Source organism: Hirsutella rhossiliensis (assembly GCF_020360975.1).
Source record: "Hirsutella rhossiliensis strain HR02 chromosome Unknown scaffold00001, whole genome shotgun sequence".
Lineage (NCBI taxonomy): Eukaryota > Fungi > Ascomycota > Sordariomycetes > Hypocreales > Ophiocordycipitaceae > Hirsutella > Hirsutella rhossiliensis.
The window spans coordinates 3,629,076-3,649,888 of NW_025408667.1; the positions used below are offsets into that span (position 1 = coordinate 3,629,076).

General features: G+C 59.5%; 6 protein-coding genes across 6 annotated transcripts; 4 read left to right on the plus strand and 2 right to left on the minus strand.

Annotated features, from left to right (window-relative positions):
• Positions 1–1,932: 1,932 nt before the first annotated feature.
• On the plus strand, positions 1,933–2,268 carry HRG_00439 (uncharacterized protein; the record flags this gene model as incomplete). The annotated part of the gene is made up of 1 exon (XM_044858910.1): positions 1,933–2,268. One exon carries the CDS (start codon positions 1,933–1,935, stop codon positions 2,266–2,268), a length of 336 nt encoding a protein of 111 aa, XP_044725310.1.
• Positions 2,269–3,948: 1,680 nt separating this feature from the next.
• HRG_00440 (uncharacterized protein) lies at positions 3,949–5,322 on the minus strand (the record flags this gene model as incomplete). Its single annotated transcript, XM_044858911.1, has 1 exon — positions 3,949–5,322. The coding sequence occupies one exon, from the start codon at positions 5,320–5,322 to the stop codon at positions 3,949–3,951; it is 1,374 nt and encodes a 457-aa protein (XP_044725311.1).
• Positions 5,323–10,100: 4,778 nt separating this feature from the next.
• On the plus strand, positions 10,101–10,707 carry HRG_00441 (uncharacterized protein; the record flags this gene model as incomplete). The annotated part of the gene is made up of 2 exons (XM_044858912.1): positions 10,101–10,425; positions 10,559–10,707. 2 exons carry the CDS (start codon positions 10,101–10,103, stop codon positions 10,705–10,707), a joined length of 474 nt encoding a protein of 157 aa, XP_044725312.1.
• A 1,951-nt stretch (positions 10,708–12,658) lies between these two features.
• Positions 12,659–14,886, minus strand: HRG_00442 (uncharacterized protein; the record flags this gene model as incomplete). The annotated part of the gene is made up of 3 exons (XM_044858913.1): positions 12,659–13,248; positions 13,329–13,956; positions 14,122–14,886. 3 exons carry the CDS (start codon positions 14,884–14,886, stop codon positions 12,659–12,661), a joined length of 1,983 nt encoding a protein of 660 aa, XP_044725313.1.
• Positions 14,887–15,899: 1,013 nt separating this feature from the next.
• HRG_00443 (centromere DNA-binding protein complex CBF3 subunit) lies at positions 15,900–17,438 on the plus strand (the record flags this gene model as incomplete). Its single annotated transcript, XM_044858914.1, has 5 exons — positions 15,900–16,022; positions 16,083–16,314; positions 16,381–17,085; positions 17,159–17,298; positions 17,361–17,438. The coding sequence occupies 5 exons, from the start codon at positions 15,900–15,902 to the stop codon at positions 17,436–17,438; spliced, it is 1,278 nt and encodes a 425-aa protein (XP_044725314.1).
• A 160-nt stretch (positions 17,439–17,598) lies between these two features.
• Positions 17,599–18,533, plus strand: HRG_00444 (centromere DNA-binding protein complex CBF3 subunit; the record flags this gene model as incomplete). The annotated part of the gene is made up of 4 exons (XM_044858915.1): positions 17,599–17,838; positions 17,926–18,082; positions 18,322–18,362; positions 18,462–18,533. The coding sequence occupies 4 exons, from the start codon at positions 17,599–17,601 to the stop codon at positions 18,531–18,533; spliced, it is 510 nt and encodes a 169-aa protein (XP_044725315.1).
• Between the last annotated feature and the right edge of the window lie 2,280 nt (positions 18,534–20,813).

Sequence of the window (20,813 nt, forward strand, 5' to 3'; positions counted from 1 at the left end):
TATCTCGACACCGCTCGCAGCAGTGATGACGCCGGGGATAGGCGTTGCATCTTGCGAGGCGACTCGCTCTGTTGGTGGTGAGGTGCACGGCGATAAGGGGCACCACCAACTAACTACACGGCCTGAAGGCAAACACTCTCCGACTGCGCCCACCAACGGACACCAAAAAAAAGAAGTGCTGATTAGGCAGGAAAACACTTGACCCCTTTTCCGTACATGCGGGGGAATTTGCAGCAGCCACACGATACATGTGCGGCGAAGATTGGGTTTTTTTTGTTTCCTCCTCTTGTCGAATACCTTTCTTGGGTGGTCAATTGTCTCATCTTTTTGCATCCCAAAGAACGGATACATATCGGTCAAAGTACCTGGGCATGTACCTACTGTACCTCCTGGTCCGGCCCGGGCGGGCGGTGTGGTGCGAGTGGGGACAAGACGCAACTGTGGAAACTGTGGACCGAGGTAGCCCCCCCTGTATTTCGAGCTGCACACAGGGCCCAGCAGGGATCTTGGGCGATGATGATGACGGATTGCCAGGTGCCCGGGATCGACGGCGGACACGACTCGTGCTCTCGTCGGTTCCAGGGCAATCACTACGGGCTCTTTTGTGGGAGAAGAGATGGAGAGACGAAAGGGAATCCAATACCAATACTCCGTAAAAGAGGCAGCAGTCCAGCTCTGCGCTATCTGGCTTGCCGGGGCCCGACGGCGCTAAGCCCGCCCCGGCAGAGGAGCGGCAAGCCGAAGGAAAAGGAAGCAGAGAAGGAAGAAAATAAGCACGAGCCCCATCAGCACGAGGCACGCACCGTCCATGCCATCCATCCATGCCATCCATCCGTCCATGCCATCCATCCGTCCGTCATCCATCCCAGCTCCGAGGCGTTGCCTGCCTGCCTGCCCGCCCGCCTGCCTGCCCGCCTGCTGATTGCCGCTGACCAGCCGAAGAGCTAGTCCTACATACCTACAGCAGGTACGGATACGGTGGGTAGGTACCTCTTTGCCCAGGCCAAACCAGAGGTACCCGACCAACTAGCTTACCTACCTCGGTACTTACTGTACCTACCTACCTACTTACCTACCTACTCAGGTACCTCGGTAAAGTACCTAGGTACTGGTCCGTGTCCCGGCTTGACCCCGGTGTCTCCGAAGCAGCTGCCAAAAACTGAATGGACAATTGCCTGCATGTACCCCTACTGGCTGCCGCAGGTACTCCGTACTCCTATATGACTGCAGCTCCCCCCCCGATCCTGGATGGAACCCCTATTTCCCCCCCCTACAATTTTCCATCTTCATCATTTCTTTCACCACCGCCTCTTTCTTTTCCTTCTCCTCTTGCATCCGGCCGCCTCGACCATCACCGGCCCATCTTCACCTTTCCCATCCGTCGTCGCTGCGCATTCGTCGGATCCGGCATCTGGCGCCGTGTTGTGTCTCGAAATCTCCATACCTTTGACAGGTAGCGCTACCTGGGCCGGCCTCCCACCCACCCTCCCCCGTCTGCTCTCTCCGTTCTACACAAACACACCCACCCACCACCACACACAAGCACATACACACACACACACACACAACACACACACACACACACACACCTCGCGCGCGTCCGCATACACACACTCTCACACACGCACGCACGCCCGACCAACAAAACGCCTCGCTTTTCCCGACCGCCGCTTTGTTTATCTCGCAAGCAGCCTCTTTTTTCCACCCAGGCCTCACCGACTCTCCCGACGCGGCCCGCCTTGATATAACCGCCTCTTCTCTCCCGTCTGGTCTCGTCGGTCGTCTCATCTCAACTCGCCTCGTCTCCCGTCTCATCTGAACTCACCTCGTCTCCCATCTCATCTCAGCTCATCCCGGCCTCCTCTCTCTCTCTCTCCCCCACCGCCCGCCCGTCTATCGACGCCAACAAACACACAAAGCCCGACTCGCCCCATGCCCACCGCCACCGCCACCATGATGATGGCGCCCACGTCGTCGGACGCGACCTACTACTACTTCGTTCCCGACCTGCGCGCCCTCGATCCCGCCGCCCGCGAGGTCGACCTCGACGCGCACGTCTGGGTCCAGCCCACCGTCATCGACGACGACGACCTGACCTTTGGCGGCAAGTCCCTGAGCACCTGGTACGAGGAGGAGCGTCGCCGCCTCAGCAGTGGCGGCAGCGACGACGGCCACAGCCAGTCGAGCCACAACGAGGAACGCAGGGGGCGCGAGCGCACCCGCAGGCATCACAAGGGCGCCTTGAGCAAGGGCCATGGCCACAAGTGAGCCTCGCTGGTTGCCATGCCTCCCTGTCGACGAAGCCGTGCTTCCTTCAACGCGAGCCTCTCCCGTCACCTGCTTTCACGTCCACCATGCGCGCCTCTCGTCATCTGCTTGACCACGACCATGCGCCGCCTCGACTGTGCGCTCGATGCGCCATCTCCTTTGCGCTTTTCCCTCCCCTCGGCAAGACAGTCCGATACCATGATATAGCATCGTCTTCTTCGCCTGCTCTTATAGAAGACACATAGAATGTGTTTTATTTGACCTTTTCGCTCTCGTTCTCTGCGACACACAGGACCCTACCAGCAAGGCAAGGGGTCGCAACTCGCCTACACTGTCCTCAACAACCGTTCCCGCGACGCCCCAACCTCATTCCCCATCATCCTCACCAGCGCGTCGTCGCTTGCATCACTTCGGCGTTTTACTCATGTTGCTTCTACTCCCTTGCGGCCTATTGCTGTCACAGCGTTCGTGCTCCGGCACCTGGGTACATGGCATCTTTGTTTTTGGAGTTTTTAGGCCGAGGACAGCCTCTGCGGTTTGTGCCTCCTCAATCTGGGCGGCTAATGGAACATGTTGGCCACTGCAGGGCCTTGTGGAAGAGTGGACCGGGCCCGACGGCATGACGTGGCGGTGGCGACACAGACCATGTTCGTCTCCGTATCTAGCTCAAGCTCAAACGCGGAGCAACTATACCCAACCGTTTTTTCTCTTCACCCTCTCTGTCAATGTCGTCATGGCTTGGCACCAGGTGACGCTGATGCTGGTGCCGACCGTTGCCGGCGGCAATTGCTCTCCGGCCCCCGACGGAGCCGCCGTCGCCGCCGTCGCCGCCAGAAGCGGCCGGAGGGCTGAGAGAGTTCCACAGCGGGGCAGGCGCGGGGGTTCGCCGACGTCGGCGACCGTATTTGAGCGCCGCCAAGTGATGCGTCATTTATCATGAATCCAATAGGTTTGCGTCTGTAGATCCCCGGGTAGGAGATGCCGCTTGCTTTCGGGCACCACTTACTCTTCTCGGCTGAAGCTGGGATGGGCATTTCGGCCAAAATCAGCCTCGGGGTATGCAGAGCGGCAGGGCAAGAATGGAATCTATATTCCATCCCATGTCGCGCATTCCCATACGCTGCACCTTGAGCATGCCACCCACCCAAGTCTATTGTTCAATATACAATGCATTTACACGGGTTCCCAAGAGACTGGATGCAGCCGTCGGTCAGGCTCTGTCTATCCCTTCTGTTTCGTAAACAAGGTCCTCCCATACCATCCTTGTGGCCGCGCAGAGATGGCTCTGGTCTTTTCTTCTCCCTTGATGGCGTGCGTGCTCATGTTCTCTAGTTAGATGAGATGATCTGGTGATGACCTGGGCTTGCCTCCTGGAATTGTCGTGCCGCCCATGGCTATGCGTGGTGCCTTGTGCGCTGACCCCTGGTATATCGGAGAGGCGGTGGGAGGGGTCGTAGGGTTGAAAAAGTGACATGGGTGGTTGGACGGAGGAAGTCGTAGGAAGGGGAAGATGTCTGTGTATATCCATCCACCTCCGCCCATCTCCCCAACTGCCAACATCTATATCCCAGAACGCCCAGTCTCCCTGAGCTGCCGCCCTTGGAGAGGCGGAAACAGGAGCAACGGCGGTACAGGGCTAGACAGAGGGGAAGAGGAGGAGCGCAAAGGACTCGTCCCGCCTCACTCCCAGTCCTTTGCGACGCGCCACTGGTCGTCGAAGCGCAGCTTGGTGCCGGAGAGCAGGTCGCAGTCGCGGTGCCCCCACTTGCGGCGAAAGACCTCGCGGCCGGCCTCGGTCATGATGTCGACGGCCTCGGCCAGCCCGCGCGCCGGGTAGTGGTAGGGCTCGCCGAGGCCGCCGTGCTGGCCGAGCTGCCACGTGTTGCGCCCGCGGCCGCCGTGCTTGTAGTGGAACATGGAGTCGGCGACGCTCTTGAGCTTGAGGAAGTAGGCCTTGGCGGCGGCGTCGGGGCCGGACGCCGAGTCGTGGGGGGCGCGGGCGACGACCCCTTTCGGCGCTTGCGGCGGCTTGCCCTCGGCGGCGGACGGCTCCGGCGGCGGCGGGTTGGGGTCGGTGAAGACGGGCTCGACCGAGGGGTCGCGATACAGGGCGCGCAGGTCGTCGAGGACGGCGCTGACGTCGGTGACGATGGAGGAGCGGGCGTCGCGCTGGGTCCAGTTGCGCATGGCCAGGCGCGAGTGCATGTCGCAGTCGTTCATGTAGTAGGGGATAAAGGGGTCCCAGCCGCCGACGTCGTCGTAGGCCTCGCGGTTGACGAGGCTGAGGTGGTCGTAGGAGAAGAAGACGTTGGACCAGCGCTCGCCGCCGTCGCGGCTCCGCTGCAGCTCGGCCAGGCACAGCTCGTAGACGGACCGGTAGCCCGGCTGGCCGGCCGGGGGCGTGACGCCGTCGAGCCCGTCCTCGAGCGAGAGCACGAGCACGTCCATGTGCGACCAGAAGTAGTAGGGCCAGGCGTGCTCGTGGGCCAGCGTGGTGTAGTAGTTCTGCAGCTGGGCGAAGCTGAGCAGCACGGGGGCGGCGACGACGCGCACGCCCAGCCGGGCCAGCACGCCGTGGTCGAGGAACAGCGGGTTCTGCAGCGTCAGCCGGCCCTGGGCGTTGGCCCGGTGCGCGCCGCCGCCCGTGTTCTCCACCACCCAGATGCTGTCGGGCGGCCAGCCGGCGGCGATGTACGACGCCACGGCCTGCAGCAGCACCGGCCACGTGCGCGTGAAGCCGATGAGCAGCGGCGGCGCGTAGTCGAGCCCGTAGTGCGCGTGGGCGTTTTTGCGCGGCCGGTTCCAGGCCGGCACCGCCGGCGCCGTCGTCAGCCCCGGCATCGGGTCCCGGATCGGCGGCGGCGTCCACGTCGGCTCCGGCAGGTACCGCACGGCGCTCGGGCCCGCCGCCTCCTTGCTCTTGCCCGGGTCGACGATGCCGCTGACGTAGTCCTTTGCGCGCGCCGCCCGCGCGTCGTCTCGCAGGAGGAGCAGGGCCACGCACATGGCCGTCATGCCGGCCGCCAGCAGCGCGTAGCGCCGGCGACCACGCATGGCGAACATGGTCGCTGCTTTATCCCCCCTTCCCTTGTTCTCTGCTTGCGGGGGAGGTGTCTTTCTTCAGATCCGTCTTGGGAAGCCGGTGCTCTGGTTTCCGTCTTTCCTCGTGAGTGACGATGGGAGTGACGATGGGCTCCGAGTTCCCCTGACGCGGTCGGTCTCTTGCCTCTTTCCGCCCTCTGTCTTTTCCCCGTTGTTGAGTTCCGTGCCGGCGAGGCTTGGAGCGGGAGCTCCTGCGGTTCCTGGACTCGCTTTCGAGTCGATGAGTATGAAGGAGAAGGGCGAGTGCCTTTTCCCGGCGAGCAAGAGGGAGACCGGCTTGGTGTGTTGTCTCTCACACCTTCCCGAGAACGACTGGGCTAGCTCCGTCTCGTCCTTGGCCTCGAGCGAACTTCCTTGAGTCAAAGAATGTGTGCGTTCCGAAGCAGGAAAGGCAGAACAGACGTCGTCGGGACCTCCAGCCGACCCCCTTCTTATCACCGTGGAGCAGGACAGGTGAATTTCCCCGTCGTCTCCCAAGGAATCGCCACGTGCCACGCTTGCGTAACCTGGCTTGCGACAACCTGTCCTAAGGCAGAGACAGGTTACTGGGTTCCAGTCCAACGGCGACGCCTGAGAAGAGCTAGCGTTTCTCGGATGTCCAAGCGAGACGGGGCGTCGTCGTCTCCAGCCGCGAGGCTACCTCGATACGCCCACACTCGCCAGCGTTTGGTCCGATGCTATAGAGAGGGCGGGGAGACGAGCGGTGGATGAGATGGGCTGGAGGCTGTGAGGACGGGGGCACTGGGTGGAAACTGAAAGACTTTTTCTGCGAGGGTTTTCTGCGTGGGCAGGCATTCTGCCCTGTGCGTACATTGCCGCGGCGCGAGTCGACGGGCGTGCCATGTACTATTTAACCGGAGGTGGGCCATATCCAGGCTGTTGGTCCTGTTTGCTGTAGCCAACATGCATGTACGAAGTAATTATGGGCGTGGACGAACTGGGCAATAATGGCCGGCGGATAGAGGCGACTGCGGGTGGCGGAGCGCCCAGCTCTGTCCAGTCAAGGCACTCTGGTGCATCCGCGATGCGGCTACCTACATGGGGGCCATATGGGAGCCATGGAACCGTCAATCCTGTTCTGACGAAATGGGCCAAGGCGGCAGAGGTGTAGGAGGGTAGATATATGTCGGCCCGAGGTCGTCATTGCTCGCTGCCTGACCACGATATTCATCTAATCTATACGCACGGACAATGCATCAGCGCAGCAGCAGCATGACCGGGGCACGCGAGTTGTGGAAAATCCCCGATGGCTGTCCAGACGTGGTGGCCCCCCCTGCTTTTCTGCCGCGTGTTGCGCAGACGTCAGGATCGCCGATTTGATACACGCGGGAGCCTGGCCGTCGGCGGGCCGAGAAGCTTGACCGTGAAGCAGCCGACGTGATGGAAAACCCGTTGTCTCGTGGAGGCTCGGAAGTTGGGCAAGTAGAAGGGGGTTGGGGGAGAGGGGGGAGGAGGGGAGGTCGAGCAAGGGAGGATTACGTCGAGGAGGAGGGACAACGGACCGGGTTGTTTTCCTTTTTCGCTCTCTTGGCACGTCGTCTTGCCAGATTGCGGCGCCACGATAATAATGATGCCTTGCTTATTATCTGCAGTGTTCAAGGGGGGTGGTGGTGGTGGTACAATAGACGCGGCTTGAACTGAGAGCCGAAATGTCTTGATTGCCTCCGAGAAGCCAGGAACCAGCATCACTCAACCCACGCACGAAAATAAGGGCCGCAGAAGAGGCTGACTCCAAATCCCGTGCCTCCGGGTCCGCCAATGCCCGCTCGCCCAGCCCTACGGGCGGTGGTGGGCATTTAATCAAGCACCGCTGTCAGCCAAGCCAAGCCCACTCTCCTTTTGTAGCTGGCAAGCGGTTTGAGCAGACAAGACGATGATGATGCGCGCTTGGTACCTGTGAGGAGCGTCGCAAGTCAGGTCTGGCATGTCGATGCAGTGTGGGTTGTTTGCGATGCACAATGAGAGTGATGGAACGATAATGCGCATCAACCAAGCAACTTCGCGCGGTGGATCGATGACGTGACCGATTGATTCGAGCATAGTTAACTTATGGAGCAGCAGCATCCGACGACCAATGGTGTTTCGTACGCGGCAGGGGGAAGATAGCATGGCCGGACCGGGGCCGGGACGATGGTGGTTGCTGCCAGCATGGATCAACATCAAGCCCTGTCATCGTCGTCCGGAGGTATGGGCTCTAAGCGAGCAGCTTCGTCGTGGCCCCGCCCGTAACAGAGCGAGGCATAAGTTACGATCCGGCGTCAATGGCTAAATTCTGCAGGCCTCGAGAGAGAAAGATCCGGCCGGCCCCTCCTCAGCGGTCCCCCCTGGCCGACTTTTCACCTGCGAAATACTGTACTGTACATGATACCTACCACTCCGTATGGCCTTGTTTGTGCGCCGTTTTCTCCTTCTCTTCTTGCCGTGGCTGCCGGTGGCATGTAATAGAGCATAAAGCCACTCGAGGCGGGCTCCGTGTTCTATCAGACGCCGCAACGGCACAGCGCCCACACACCACCGAGCACCACGCCGCGTCTCTCTGCCCGTCGTCGTCGGCACGTTTCCGTGTGTATGCGCTGCAACCCACTTGGGTGGGTGCCGCCTGAACCTTGACGACTCCCTGCCGCAACGGCCGTTGCATTTCCACCCTCCCCTCCGTGGCCCACCACTCGCGATTCTCGTTCCCGATGCTCGGCTCCTCCAGCCTGATTCAGCCCGAGCCGCCACGGCATCGCGGCGGTGGCAAAGCCCCCCCCTGGCAGTCGTGGTTCCCTGCTAACCCAACATTGAACCTTCTGTCCACGCTGCACCGTCGGCGCTGCCGCCTTTGTCTCGCGGCGGCCGCTCCTTATTTGTCTCGTGGCCCGCGGCGCGGCCATGTGTGCCTTTGTCGCCGCCGCGAGGTGGCTGGCGTCCGTCTCGGCCGGTTCTGGGCAAGAGGAATGACTTGACCAACGAAGAGCCAGGCTAGAGCGAGCCACGGCGGGGAAACAAAAAGACGGCTTGGACGCGGGTTAAACTACCCAGGCAGGGGGGGGCTCGACTCTGCAGAGCGGTTCACGTCAGGGTGCGTCAAGGTGAAAAGCCCGCGAGACACGATGGAAGGGCTCGCTCGGCCAGAAAGGAGAGACAGAGGCCAAGTGCCGAGCTGTCCTGCCACATCACCGCCGTCCCTCGTGTTGATGTGTTGGCCGCCGGCACTCGTCGATGTGCTCGCCAATGCGTGCCTGATTGGACACGGCACCGGGCAATGGGGGTGCCATGATATGACGCTCCAAACAGAGTCAAGACTGGCCGTCCCCCACTTGGGCCTCCCTCCCTCTCAATGCCGTCCGTCCCGCCGTATGCAATGCCCTCTCGTGATCCACCCTCGTCCTGTCTTGTCCCAGCGACTAGCCCGGCGAACCACCTGTCCATCCAGTGTTTACCCAGTTTCAATCTCCCAAGGCAAAGCTCCTTGAAACCGAGTGACGGCATCGGGCCACCTTTCTTCCCTCTCCTCGTCTCCCCTCTCGGCGCTCATCCGGCGGAAAGGGAGAGAGAGAGAGAGCCAAGTCAATCAAGTCAGGTAGGCAGACGAGGCAGCGAGGGTGAGAGACTGGGCACATGGGAAATAGACTCGGCCCAACCGAAAGTCAGTCTTGGACGCGCAACTGCTGCATTCTATTTGATTTTTGAGTTGGAGAATGGCAACGCAGCCTGCTCGATGCCGCCTAGGGGCTTACGAATGGACAGACACCACGGTCGAGATGGATGACGGGGGGGTAGCGGACGCCATCGTACACAGCCGCTGGTGGTGCCAGCAGCCAACCAAGCTTTGGAGGCGTTGAAGATCCCTGCTGGTTTGCCTCGTGCATACTGGTACTGTACCGAGTATGGGCCACAAGTCATCAATATTCATGGCACCATGGTTCCCAGAAGGCGTGGCCGTCCAATGTGTCCATGCCGTGCACGCTCCATCCCCACGGCGTACGCAAAGCCGTGCAGCCGCCGCTGTTTATCGCCAAGGGGCTCGACTGACACTGGGAGAGCCCGTCCCCACCCGCGATGGCATCTCAGCCATCACAACCCTCTATGCTCGGGCGTGGTGGTGGGATGTTTTGCCCGATCCCCGCGTCCCGCCCCGGCCGGGCTGATGAGACATGGGATCGACATTCGGCCGCGACAGACAAGCAGCAAGAAAGTATCCCACCGTGGGAAGGGGGACAAGGCCCTGAGCGAGCCGGGTTGGTGAGGCAGAGCTAGACAGCGAGTTATCGCTTTTGGGTCTAGGGAGCGAAATATTACAGAAAATGCATGCGCATGAACAAGCGTATGACTGGAATTCCTGCTCCCACCGAGTCGCGCCTGGGCTTTCTTTTAAAAGGGAGGGCCCGGGAGCTGCCTCTTTTCCCTTTCTTTCTTTTGCCCCGTCATCGATCCGTCTCCTATCCATTGTTACTTACACTTCTTCTCCCCCCTCTTTCGTCTAGGCGGGCGAGACGTCCACATATATATGAGTCGTTGGCCTTGTTCACGACTCACACCTACTTACATGCACTCTACCAGCTTCCGATATATATAAGACGGCTGCCCACCCATCTATACACGGCCCATTCAATATACTTTGTATACTCGACAGCACGACCGCCATCCGTCTAAAATCATTCTTCCTCTTCTCAAAAGCACATCTCTGAAGGACTTGCGAAAAGACACACCCACCCTTGCCCCAGGCATCTCTCCCGTCGACGACAATGAGATACAACCAGCTGAATCGCCTGCGCCGCTTCTCGTCCTCCTCCTCGTGCGCGTCCGCCTCGTCAACCACATCAAGATGCTCGTCCCGGGGCCCGCCCGTCGAGGACCACGACGACGGCCACGACAGCCGCGCACCCCGCGGCCGCCAAGACAGCACCGCGTCGACGACGGCCCCGAGGCGCAGCTGCGAGGGCATGACGGCTGCCGAGACGCGCGGGCTATGGCAGTGCATGCTGGAGCTGCAGCAGCGCTACGGGTGCTACAATTCGACGCGCATCGACCTGGCGGTGCATGCCGGCGATGAGGGCGCCCGCCTCATGCGTGAGTACCGTCCTGTCCCCCTCTTGGATTCCGTCCTGCAATGTTGTACTGTACTTGGTGGTAGTATATCTGATGGAATCTCTATTACCGTTGCCGTGGTTGACTCGCGAGACTAACACGGCGTTGATCCCAGCCAACCCATTCATCATCGACACGCTCAACAACTCCGTCGTCGACCTCCCCGCCGAGGGCTGGCAAAAGCTCGACCGCTGTCTCATACGAACCGCGCCGTCGAGCTCGCCCAAGCCCAAGCCGAAGCGCAGGTTCTGGAGCAGACACTGAAGCTGAGCCGCGTCACGGCGGGCGCACATGACAAAACATGATATATTACGACACGGCGTACATGAACAGGCCGCCCATGGCGGTGTAATGGAAATTGGATACGAGCTGGTGTCCCCCTTCTATCCACTGCCGTGATCCGGTACAAAGAGGGCGAAGCATTGCGTGGCAGGGCAGGGAAAAGGGGGCTTTTCTTTTTTCCCCCTTGTTTTTTTCAGCTCGACTACTGTTTCTTGGGTCCGCTCGCGGGCAAGCCTGGGCCGGGCGGTGCACGGAGGTGTGCATCGACGCTTCTTGACCAGCCCTGGGCATTTTCTTTCTCTCGTTATTTATTCTCTTATGACTTGCGTTTTTCTCACTTTCAGTCGCATGTTGGATCGTCTCCAGGAATCCTCGATACCCCTTACTTAGCCTTTGAGAATTGAACATATGTGTTATGAACATAAGCCATCTTCACTCAACCCTGTCATCCAAGTCTCCCACCAAGACGCCCGGATTTACAATGTTAGCAAGAAGAGGGCTCACCGCTGGCGTGTGGGGAGCAGATGCTTCACCCCTGGCGCTATCAAAAGGAATGAAAAGCCGGTAAAGGCGCGCACCGATAGTCTTGAGGTGCTGGGCCTCGCATTGCCGACTGTCCGTGTGATCGCTCCCCCTATCCCCGGTGGCTTTGGCCTCTGTCTAGCCTCCTCTCCGACGGCGCCATCCAGCCCCCAAGACGCGGTGCACCGGGCGCCAGCACGTGCTACTATCCGATGGAAAGGCCTTTTCTTTTTTGCAACCCGGGGGTTTGAGCCCACGGCCAGATGCACCGTCTTTTGTCATCTACTTGATGGGCCAAGAATCGAATATGGACTTGGCGCGAAGGTTTACCAACGCCACAATGCTCGTCCCTCGTCCACTCTAGCCGAGGATGAGAAAAGGGGGGGCGAGTGGTTAGCCAGAGGAAGCACAACCAGATGACGGCTTGAGGACGGCGTCGAAATATAGAAAAAGAAAGCATCCTGGCTGCGATCCAGTTTGTCACGGTGAGTGATGATGCAGCTGGTGTGGGACACAGCGGCCCGGCCAGCCGAGAATGATTCACATCAAGGCCGTTGAAGCGTCGCTCGAGGCTGAGCCGCCATGGCAGGCTTGGCTGGGCCGGTTTCCCTCGTCGTCCTCTGCCGGCCTTCGTGGCTTGACGTGATTCGCGAACAGACATTGACTCACACACACCTGGACCGACGACGACGGAAGCGCCGGCATCATCGGCGCCGACACCGGGGGGGACTTGTCCTTTATCCCCGAGCGAGGAGGGGTTCGCCGGACTGTGTCCTCGTGGCGAATGGCGAAAAGGGGAATAGAGCATGCATACGAATGGCCTCTCTACCGCCTCCAATCGTTTACATCCATCCTTGCCCCGGCCTGCATGTCTCTTCACTCTGGGAGCAGCGGCCCGCCCCCAAAAGTCCCGTCCTTTTCAACGCCGGCATGGCCTGTCACGCCATTTGACGGCGGTGGAGGGACCGAGAGACAAACAGGTTTCTTTACCAAGGGCAAAACATGTCTTGCCTCGCTGACCTCCAATGGCTTGGCTGAATTGCACCGTCGCAACGCCTGCTGCCGTCCACCTATATTTTCCATCTACGTCATTGCCTACATGTATTTGCATGCCCAGTGCTCTCTTAGCATCAACAAGACGTCATAAAGGCCGCTGCTTCATGAGCCTGGGGAGTTGTTTCGTCAACATCGAGTTTCATGATCACGACTCACACACACCAACGCAGCCTGGTGGTCGGTCACCCATGCAGTTTGTTGTCCTGCACGATTTGAAATCCCTCTTTAGCATGTGCTTTGGCGCATAGCCCTATCCGAGACAGCCGCGGCGGCCAATGACCACGCCCTGTCACCTACACGTCGACTTGTAAACCGCATCCCCTCCATCATCTTCTCTGCTTGACAGACCCCTGCCTCACCTCGCCTCCCACATCTGGCGGCCCATGGCAATGAGCCGGTTAAACAGCTCGTTGCGGACGACAACGGCCGTCAGGTGATGCTCGCGCCCCTGCTTCGTCCTCACCACCAGCCCGTCCACAACCTTCTTCTCCAACGCCCACCCGACCATAATCTTGCTCTTCCAGCCCAGCCCGCCCACCTTCCGCAGCTCGTCAATGTCGGCAATGGCCACGCTCCATGCCGGGTCGACGTCGTCAATGTTGGACGTCCAGCTGAGCGCCGGCGCCGTCGCCGTCGCCGTCACGTACGCGTAGCCCTTGTTGCCCTTGTACCGCGCCCGGAACCGCACGGGGCCTGTCGCCTCGGCCGGCGTGGCCTGCTTGACCACGCCGATGCGCTCGCGTGCGCGTCCGGCCCCGGCGGCGGCTTTGGCTCGGTCGGCTGTGAGGGCTGCCTCGATGCCGCCCTTGGCCGTGCCCTTGACGAGGTTGATGATGCGGCGCGTCATCTTGGGCGGCTTCTTCGATTCGTCGACGCCCTCGTCCTCTGTCAACATCTCCTCAGCCGACGGCTCGATGGCCTCGCGCTTCTCTTGATCCGTAACACCTGTCTCTTCGTTAGCATCCTTCTTTGCGCGCCTATTCGTGAGATGCATGCACCATGCAGGGGCATGGGAGAGCGCCTACCCAGAGAATCCAGTTGCTCAATGGCATCCGTGTCCGGCTCGATGGCTGGCGGTGCGTCGCTCGTCGGCGGTGGGGGCACCGGGGCCTTGTTCCTCTCCCCGATACGGAGCAGCGTGATGGCGAGCTGCGCGTTGGTCGGGACGCCCCTGAGAATCGAGTGCCGCAGCTCGACATACTTTTGCCATCGCGGGTACGTCCTGTTGGCCAAGGCAGCCAGCGGCGTCACGATCGGATCCCCAAAGAAGGCGAATCCGACGGCGAATCCAAGCCCCTTAACCAGCATATACGAGGTGACAAAGAACGACCCGAGCAGCACGGGCACGAGACAGCCCGCCAGGACCAGCCCATGTCGCCGACGGGGGAACGGCGGCGTCGGGCTCAGGGCGTTGCCGAAACGCTCCCAAGTGTCGACGACGTCGGCGAGCATATGCATTGTCGGCCGCGCCTTGTTCCACACAGACCGGGATAACGGCTCCCTCGTCCTGTCATGGGTCACGCTGGTCTCTCCCTCGGCCGTCTTGTCCTTTGCGTCTGACATGTCACCGGCCAGCTGCGTTGGATCCGGGATGCTCTTGTCATTGTGAGGATCGCTTTGTGGATCTTTTCCTGCACTTGCGCTGATGGCGAGCTATTTGCGGGCATCGGGCCGGTCAGTCATTCCCAAGACTCATGAAGATATGGTTCAAGGCGTAGCGAACGTATATGAAAGGGAGGTGCAAGCACGATAGGGGTAACTGAGGAGGGCATAGAGAGGCGAGGCACAGCAAAGGGGCGCTTCTCTCGGTGGACATACAGTTGATAGACTATTGACAAAGTTGCGCGCCTCCTTCTCAACGCCTTCGCCCTTGTGCTTCTCGGCGGCGCCGGTCACTGTGTCCTGGGAGGCGAGGACGCCGGCTCGCGGTTTCTGGAGCCCCCCCGTCCTGGAGTCGATCAAGGCGGGCGGCACAGGCGGAAAACAAACGATGCGGGCACGAGGATACAGAATCAGAGTCATGAGGAAAACCACAACGGTCGGGACGAGCAGGTCCGACAGCCAGGCGACCGCGTAGACGGCCAGGAATGCGCTCGTCCGACGACGTTCGCGCCATGATCTCAGCCGGGCAATGTGCTTCCAGAAGGAAACGAGGGAGACGCCGACGGTCATGTACATGCGCTCCAGCTGGGCGCGCAGCTTCTCTGGCGAAAAGTCCTCGTCGTCGGCAATGTTCATGTCGAGGTTGGCCAGGGGCGGCTCGTCGATGCTCTTGACATGGACGATCTGCTTGTCGAAGCGCCGGATCAAGGTCCAGAGATCGTCGTTGGCCAGCCCGCCCACCACGGGCTGCGGCACGTCCTGCGGCTGCTTGTTCCAGCCCAGGTCTCGGACTTCGGGGGCGGCGTGCTCGACCTGGCTGGCGCCCTGGGCTTGGGGCTCTGCCTCGATGCTCTCGTCGGCCAGGGCGTGGCTGGCCGTCGGCACCTCGTCCTCGTCCATGGCGCCTGGATGCTGTCCCCTTTCTGCGGTTCGGGCTTGCTTTGATGCGTCCTCGCGGTAGTCGGGCAGTTGTGAGGCCATTGGGTGTCGGGGAGAGGGATTGATGGAGGAGGCCATCGTCAATACCTGAGCTCTAGAGTAGGCCGTGTCACAGACAGACGGCTTTCAGTGCGGAAACAGGCTTGCGTCAGACTCGAGCAAACTCGCGTTATAGGCGTGTCGGACTCGAAGACGTCAAGCTGCAGTAGATTCACCAACGGTGCTTGACGCTGGCTTGACGTCATGAGCTGAGGAGGTTGTAGGGCGATGCAAGACATTGGATAACCTTGAATTCGACCTTTGGGGAGCGACGATCGTTGCATCTACATGGGATCTCACTTGGAGTCAGTCAATTCGGGAGCTCCGGTTCGACCTTGGTCAACTGAGTTATTAACTACTTGGTTGAACCAAACCTCTTCATTCCTCTGCTGACAAGACTTTGGTTTCCCACAGCCAAGGTAAGTGAATTATACCAGGGGCGCAAATGCCCCTATCTGCTGCCACGGGGTAGAGAACAATACTTGAGGAACGCGGTGAGCCCCAAATGACAATTGCCCTAGTTTCTCGACAACTTAGTGAGCGTCAGGCAGGCCTCGACGCGCATCGCGGCAAACCCGTGCGCTGACCAACAGTGGCGAGGCTTGCCAACGCGTTTGCTGCCGTCTATTCTTCGTCCGAGGCGCGTCGCCCAAAGGCCCAACCAACAACCGGCTCAGCTGGTGCGCGGCGGTGAGGATCAGCCTTTTCGACGGCAGCCCAGCCCTGGGCGCCTTTGGTGTCACAGGTCCCGGGGCCGGCTGACCGGTCATCCGGTAATCGGATTACCGCCCCGCCCCACGCAAAACCATGTCGTTTTCGAAGGCCCGGCCCTGCGGGGCTGGCGTTTTCTTAGTCGGATTACCGCCATCGGACGGCAAAATCGAAGGTCCACGCCCGCGGGGCCCTGCGCGAGACCTTCGATTTCGGTCTCGCTCACGCGCGTTGCGCTCCACCTCCTCCCACCTCCCTCCTCCACCTCCTCCATTGCCACCGTCGCGACGGCGACCGCCTGCACCATGTCGAACGCGATAGAGGATCCCCGGGTCAGGGCGGCCATTGAGCACTACCTGTTAGATCTGGAGAACACCCAGCCGAAGAATACGAAGCGAAATTATCGTCCCAAGCAGGAAGAATGGAAGGCAAGCCCGCATGCGCGCCCTGCAATCTTCATGTAGATCCATGCATTGACCGCCTCACAGGAGTGGTGTCAAGCCAACTGGCCTGCGATCCCGGACGTTTGGCCGGCCTCGGTACCACAGGGCCAACAGCTACCGGGAGACCTGGTCGATGAAGGAAAGCTCTTGCTCTTCATGAAGGAGGTAGTGGCATCACGTCCTCCAAAGAAAGGAAAGAGGGTCGCCGATGAAAGAAAACGACACCTCGAGGCTCAGGAAGCCAAGAGGGCCGTGAAAAGACGCAGAGCACCATCAGGTAACAGATGTTGATCACGGGATGTGGTGCCAGCCCATCATACTAACACCCAGCTTCCCCCAGCAGATACCATCGTTGTAGGCGGCGGAGGTAGCGAATACGAGTCAGACTCCGACTTGGAGTTGTATGAGTCCACGCTCAAACTACAGTATAATACTGTACGGGGCTACGTCTCGGCCATACAGAAGCTTTACGACGAGCAGAAGAGCCGGGAGTCAATCCTGCGGCCCGGCCACAGGAGTGGCACTGAAGGCGCTCAAACGCAGCATTCTTGCAACGACTTGGAGCCGGAAGAGGAAGGAATACATGGACAGGGAGTTGGAACTCTGAGAGATGTGTATGCGCCGGCGCAGATACCCGACCACACCAACGTGGCATGGTCCGAGAGGAGAGAGATCGCCTGCGCCCTGAGGACGCAGGTGGACTTTCTGCTCGGGAACCACATGCTGCTGCGGTCCGGCAACCGCCTGCCGATGGAGTTGGCAGACTGCTTTCCCCTGGACTTACCCAACGAGGGCTTCAAGGCCCAGGGGTATACCACAAAGGCGCTGGTTGTCGTGATGAACTGTGGGAAGACCAACCAGCACGGCCGCATGGAGTATGGATCTGCTTTGCGGCATCGAGATCCGCGATCTTGTCTCATCGGCGCCCTCGCGTTCTGGCTTTTCTGGCGCTGGCAGGTAGAAAAGGCGGAAAGGTTTCCCGTCTTCCAAAGAAGCGAAGACTGGTATGAAACGAAGGTGCTCCGCCGATCGGCGAAGGAGCCTCAAGGTAAGCGTGATGGCATTCACCGGAATCCCATAACTCAGAGATGCATGGACCCTTTCACTCACCGAATATACAGCTCCGTTGTCGGGCCAGACTGCCCGAGAATGGACGTCCAGGTTCTACAAGAAGGCCGGCATCAAGGTCTCCAAGGTCAGCCACGCGCCTAGAGTGGCCGCGACGCAAAACGCCGACATGGCCGGAGTGGATGAAGGCCAGGCATGTCATCTGCCCTAGGCAAGCCGCCAACCCCCTGGCCTGGGCTGACCCGAACTATACAGATCCGCCGAGCCGGTCGTTGGAATAACGGAGACCAAATGACCGGCTGCTATCTGACTTCCTGCCTTTCGAATTCATGAGGGCCGTGGCCGACTTTGACCCTGAATGGTCGGGGTCTTATTTCGTGCCCCGGGCCACCGTGAGGCCGCCTGTGGTGCTACTCGTGCAGGTCTGGCCTCAACTCGACAAATGGAAAGAGGCCCACAGTAGCCCTTTCTCAGATCTCGGGTGGAGCAGAACATGGCCGCCGGCGCCTTCTTGGAACTCCTGGAGTGGCTTCGAGAGGTGCTCCTGCAGGACGCTGTCTTCCTTCGCGAGTCCTACCCCGACCATCCTATCTTTCAGGATCCGGTCTTCTCTTGCCCCGAGTTTGAAGCGTTCGCCAGCAAAGTTCAAGACACATGCACACGGGACCACGAAGACAGCCATACCACGGTCATTCAAAAAGCGATCCCGGTGGTTGCGGAGAAGCTGCGCACAGTACTGACTCAACAGGTCGCAGCCGAGCAGTTAGCTGAGCGAAGACATCTAGACCTTTTGGGGGCTTCTTACGAACTATGCACAAAGTTGGATGAGTTTGCGCAGGCGACCTACACCGTCACCTTCAGCCCCGGCCAAGGTGCTGCAGGTCAACATGCGGAGATCGCGGGAGCTCATCAACAGAGGCGCCGCGCTCCACGAGAGACGGTCCTCAGGTCCGAGATAGGCCCTTCGCAAGCGGGCGGTCCGACATACGCTCCGCTCTCTAGAGCAGCAGCAGGGAATGGTGCAAGCGGGCCAGGCAAGCCCCAGGGAAGAGCGCATGGCGAGCCGCCTGGGCCGCGCGAACCTCCGAGCTTCAAGCTCCCCGTTCTGTCAAATCTGTACAGGAGCTGCTGCGTCTCTGGCGGCAGGGCTGGGGCGAAATGCCTTCTGTGGATTCTCTTGAGCGAGACTGGGGTGCTCGATGGCGGCCATCTGCAGAGAAGAATTACTTTTCCACGCGCAAGATCATCGTCGATGAGGTTCGGAGGCGGGCCCAGTCGGACGGCTTAACTGAAGATATCGTGGCGAGGCAAATGGACGAAGAACGTGGACCCAGCTCTTTGGATAAGTTGTTCAAGGCCATCCGAAAGGACAGGCAAGGCGAAAAAGGGACACAAACGTGCGTCGGGGCAATTCAACGTCGGTGGTAGCGAAAAGTCGATGGCGCAGTGATTTTGAACACCCGTCTGATAGAATGACGAGGACCTTGGCGGCGAAAGTGCCCCAGGCCGTCAGGGCTGCGTCGCTACAGTCAGCGGTAGTGGCCTGTAGACAGGGTATGCATCCGCTAAGCGCCGCTGTAGCTCCAGCGCGTCAAGGCTAGAAAATGCTTCAAATCACCGCAACCTCGCAACCGACAGGATGTAGGACCTTAGACAGGGTGCATTCTGATCGCACAAACGCAGGCTATCCAGTCGAACTGGTTTTGTCGTCGTCGGTCCCGGCTTTCGCGCTTTATGGCGCTCCGAAGATGACATCAACCCGGCAGAGGTGATGTCAAGGGCAAGCGGGTAATCGGCGGTAATCTGCGGGGTAATCCGCTGACCGCCCACCAAAGCCGGACCTGTGACATCCACTTGCTGTCACGGCCCAACGTGGGCCATAGACCAATGTGTAGGGAGGAAGGTTGGGCTCACGCCCACACGCACCCATAGCGCGCCCCTAGCTCCGGAAGCGGCGTGATGCCCTCGTCCGCATCCGGAGGCACTAAATGCGGCAGTCAACCTATTTGCGCACGTCGACTTTAGGCGATGAGCCGAGCTGCGCACTTTAGTGTCTGATCCGTCGCAGCTCGGCTGATCGCCTAAATGATAGCCATGATTATAACAATGCCTCTAAATAGCAAATAGTTCATGCTGGCTAGGAGCTTGCTCTGAAGCTGTACTCTGTCTGTTCTTGCCCTCATGTCACCTGCCAAAGCAACGCACAGCAAAGATATATTCAGTTCAGAGGCAAGAGACTAAGCCCTTGACAACAGCACGATCGACCGTGGCGCCCAACGAAACTCACGGAGGTGGCCAAACGGCTCCTTCATCCAACTCCGCAATGGAGATGTCCACCGGCACCGCATCCATGGCGTGCCAAACATCCTCGGCCTCTGATGTTGTAGGTCCAGTCAAGGCCGCAAATAACAGTGCCCAGTATGCCACCACCGCAAGCAACAGTGAGACTTGTGAGAGTTTCTCTGAGGTTGTATCCGATGACTGCCCGAGTGAATCCAGCCGTGGCAGCCTCGCCACCCCGTGGACACCACCAATGGACGTGGAAACTTTTGATGAGGTCGATGAGTACACGACCTATCCCAGTCTCCCGGCGACTGTCATTTGTCCAGAGGCGGACACCGAGACTCGGTACGAGCTCTCATAGCAGCCGTCCAACTATCATCCACAAGTGGAAGGCGATGACTGCGCTGTGGTGATATTGGTATATGCTGCTTGGGCACTAATGACGAGCCGAATGACGACCTCGGAGCGAGTAGTCTTTGACACAATCGACGGCAGTCCGGATCGGCCGGCGGTGAGGCCATTGCGTGTCCTAAGCGTCTCTAGTCGTACTGTTGGCGAGTATTTGCAGGCCGTGGGAGCACATACCAGCTCCGAGGAAAGCTATACGGCTTCGCCAGACTGCAAAAGCAAAAGACATCCAACATCGAGCACTCTCATTGTTACGAGGACCAGCGGCGACGCCAAAAGCAACAATGGCACCATCAGAAACGGCCTGCCCAGCCATGCGGACTATCCTTTGGTGCTCGACTTACAGCTGCGAGGAGCTCGGCTACAAGCGATAGCCATGTCCAACTCTAGGTTCACTGAACCGTGGATTGTGTTCAAGCTACTCAACCGCCTCGAGTTTTGCACAAGTGGGCTCCACAAAGCAGACTCAAGAACGTGTCTAGCTGACATCGACCTCATGTCACCGGACGACCTAGAGCAAATCTAGAAATAGAACGGCACTCTCCCTACGGCGGCGGAGCGGAGCGCTACATACACGACATATTTGAAGATCAGGTCTATTCGCAGCCACTAGCCCTAACAGTCGATGCATGGGACGGTCGATTGATATACAAGGAACTAGATGAACTCTCCGAGAAACCAGCCGGCTACCTCATAGACGTAGGTCACAGCCTTCATCAACGGCAATGTTTGCCGTCTTTACTTCCGGGAGCACTAGAGTGCCGAAGGGGACGATGCTCACGCACACCAACTACTCTTCCGCCCTCGCTTATCAATTCAGTGACTCAGTTTCACCAAGGACTCTAGATTATTTGACTTTGCCTCCTACGCCTTTAATGTCTCCGTTCATAACGTGTTTGCGACTCTCACATCAGGAGCGTATTTATGCATTCCCTCCAATAAAGACCGCTACAACAACATCTCTAAGGTCATAGCCGACATACGCGTCACGATTGCCCTATTGACACCCTCAGTCAC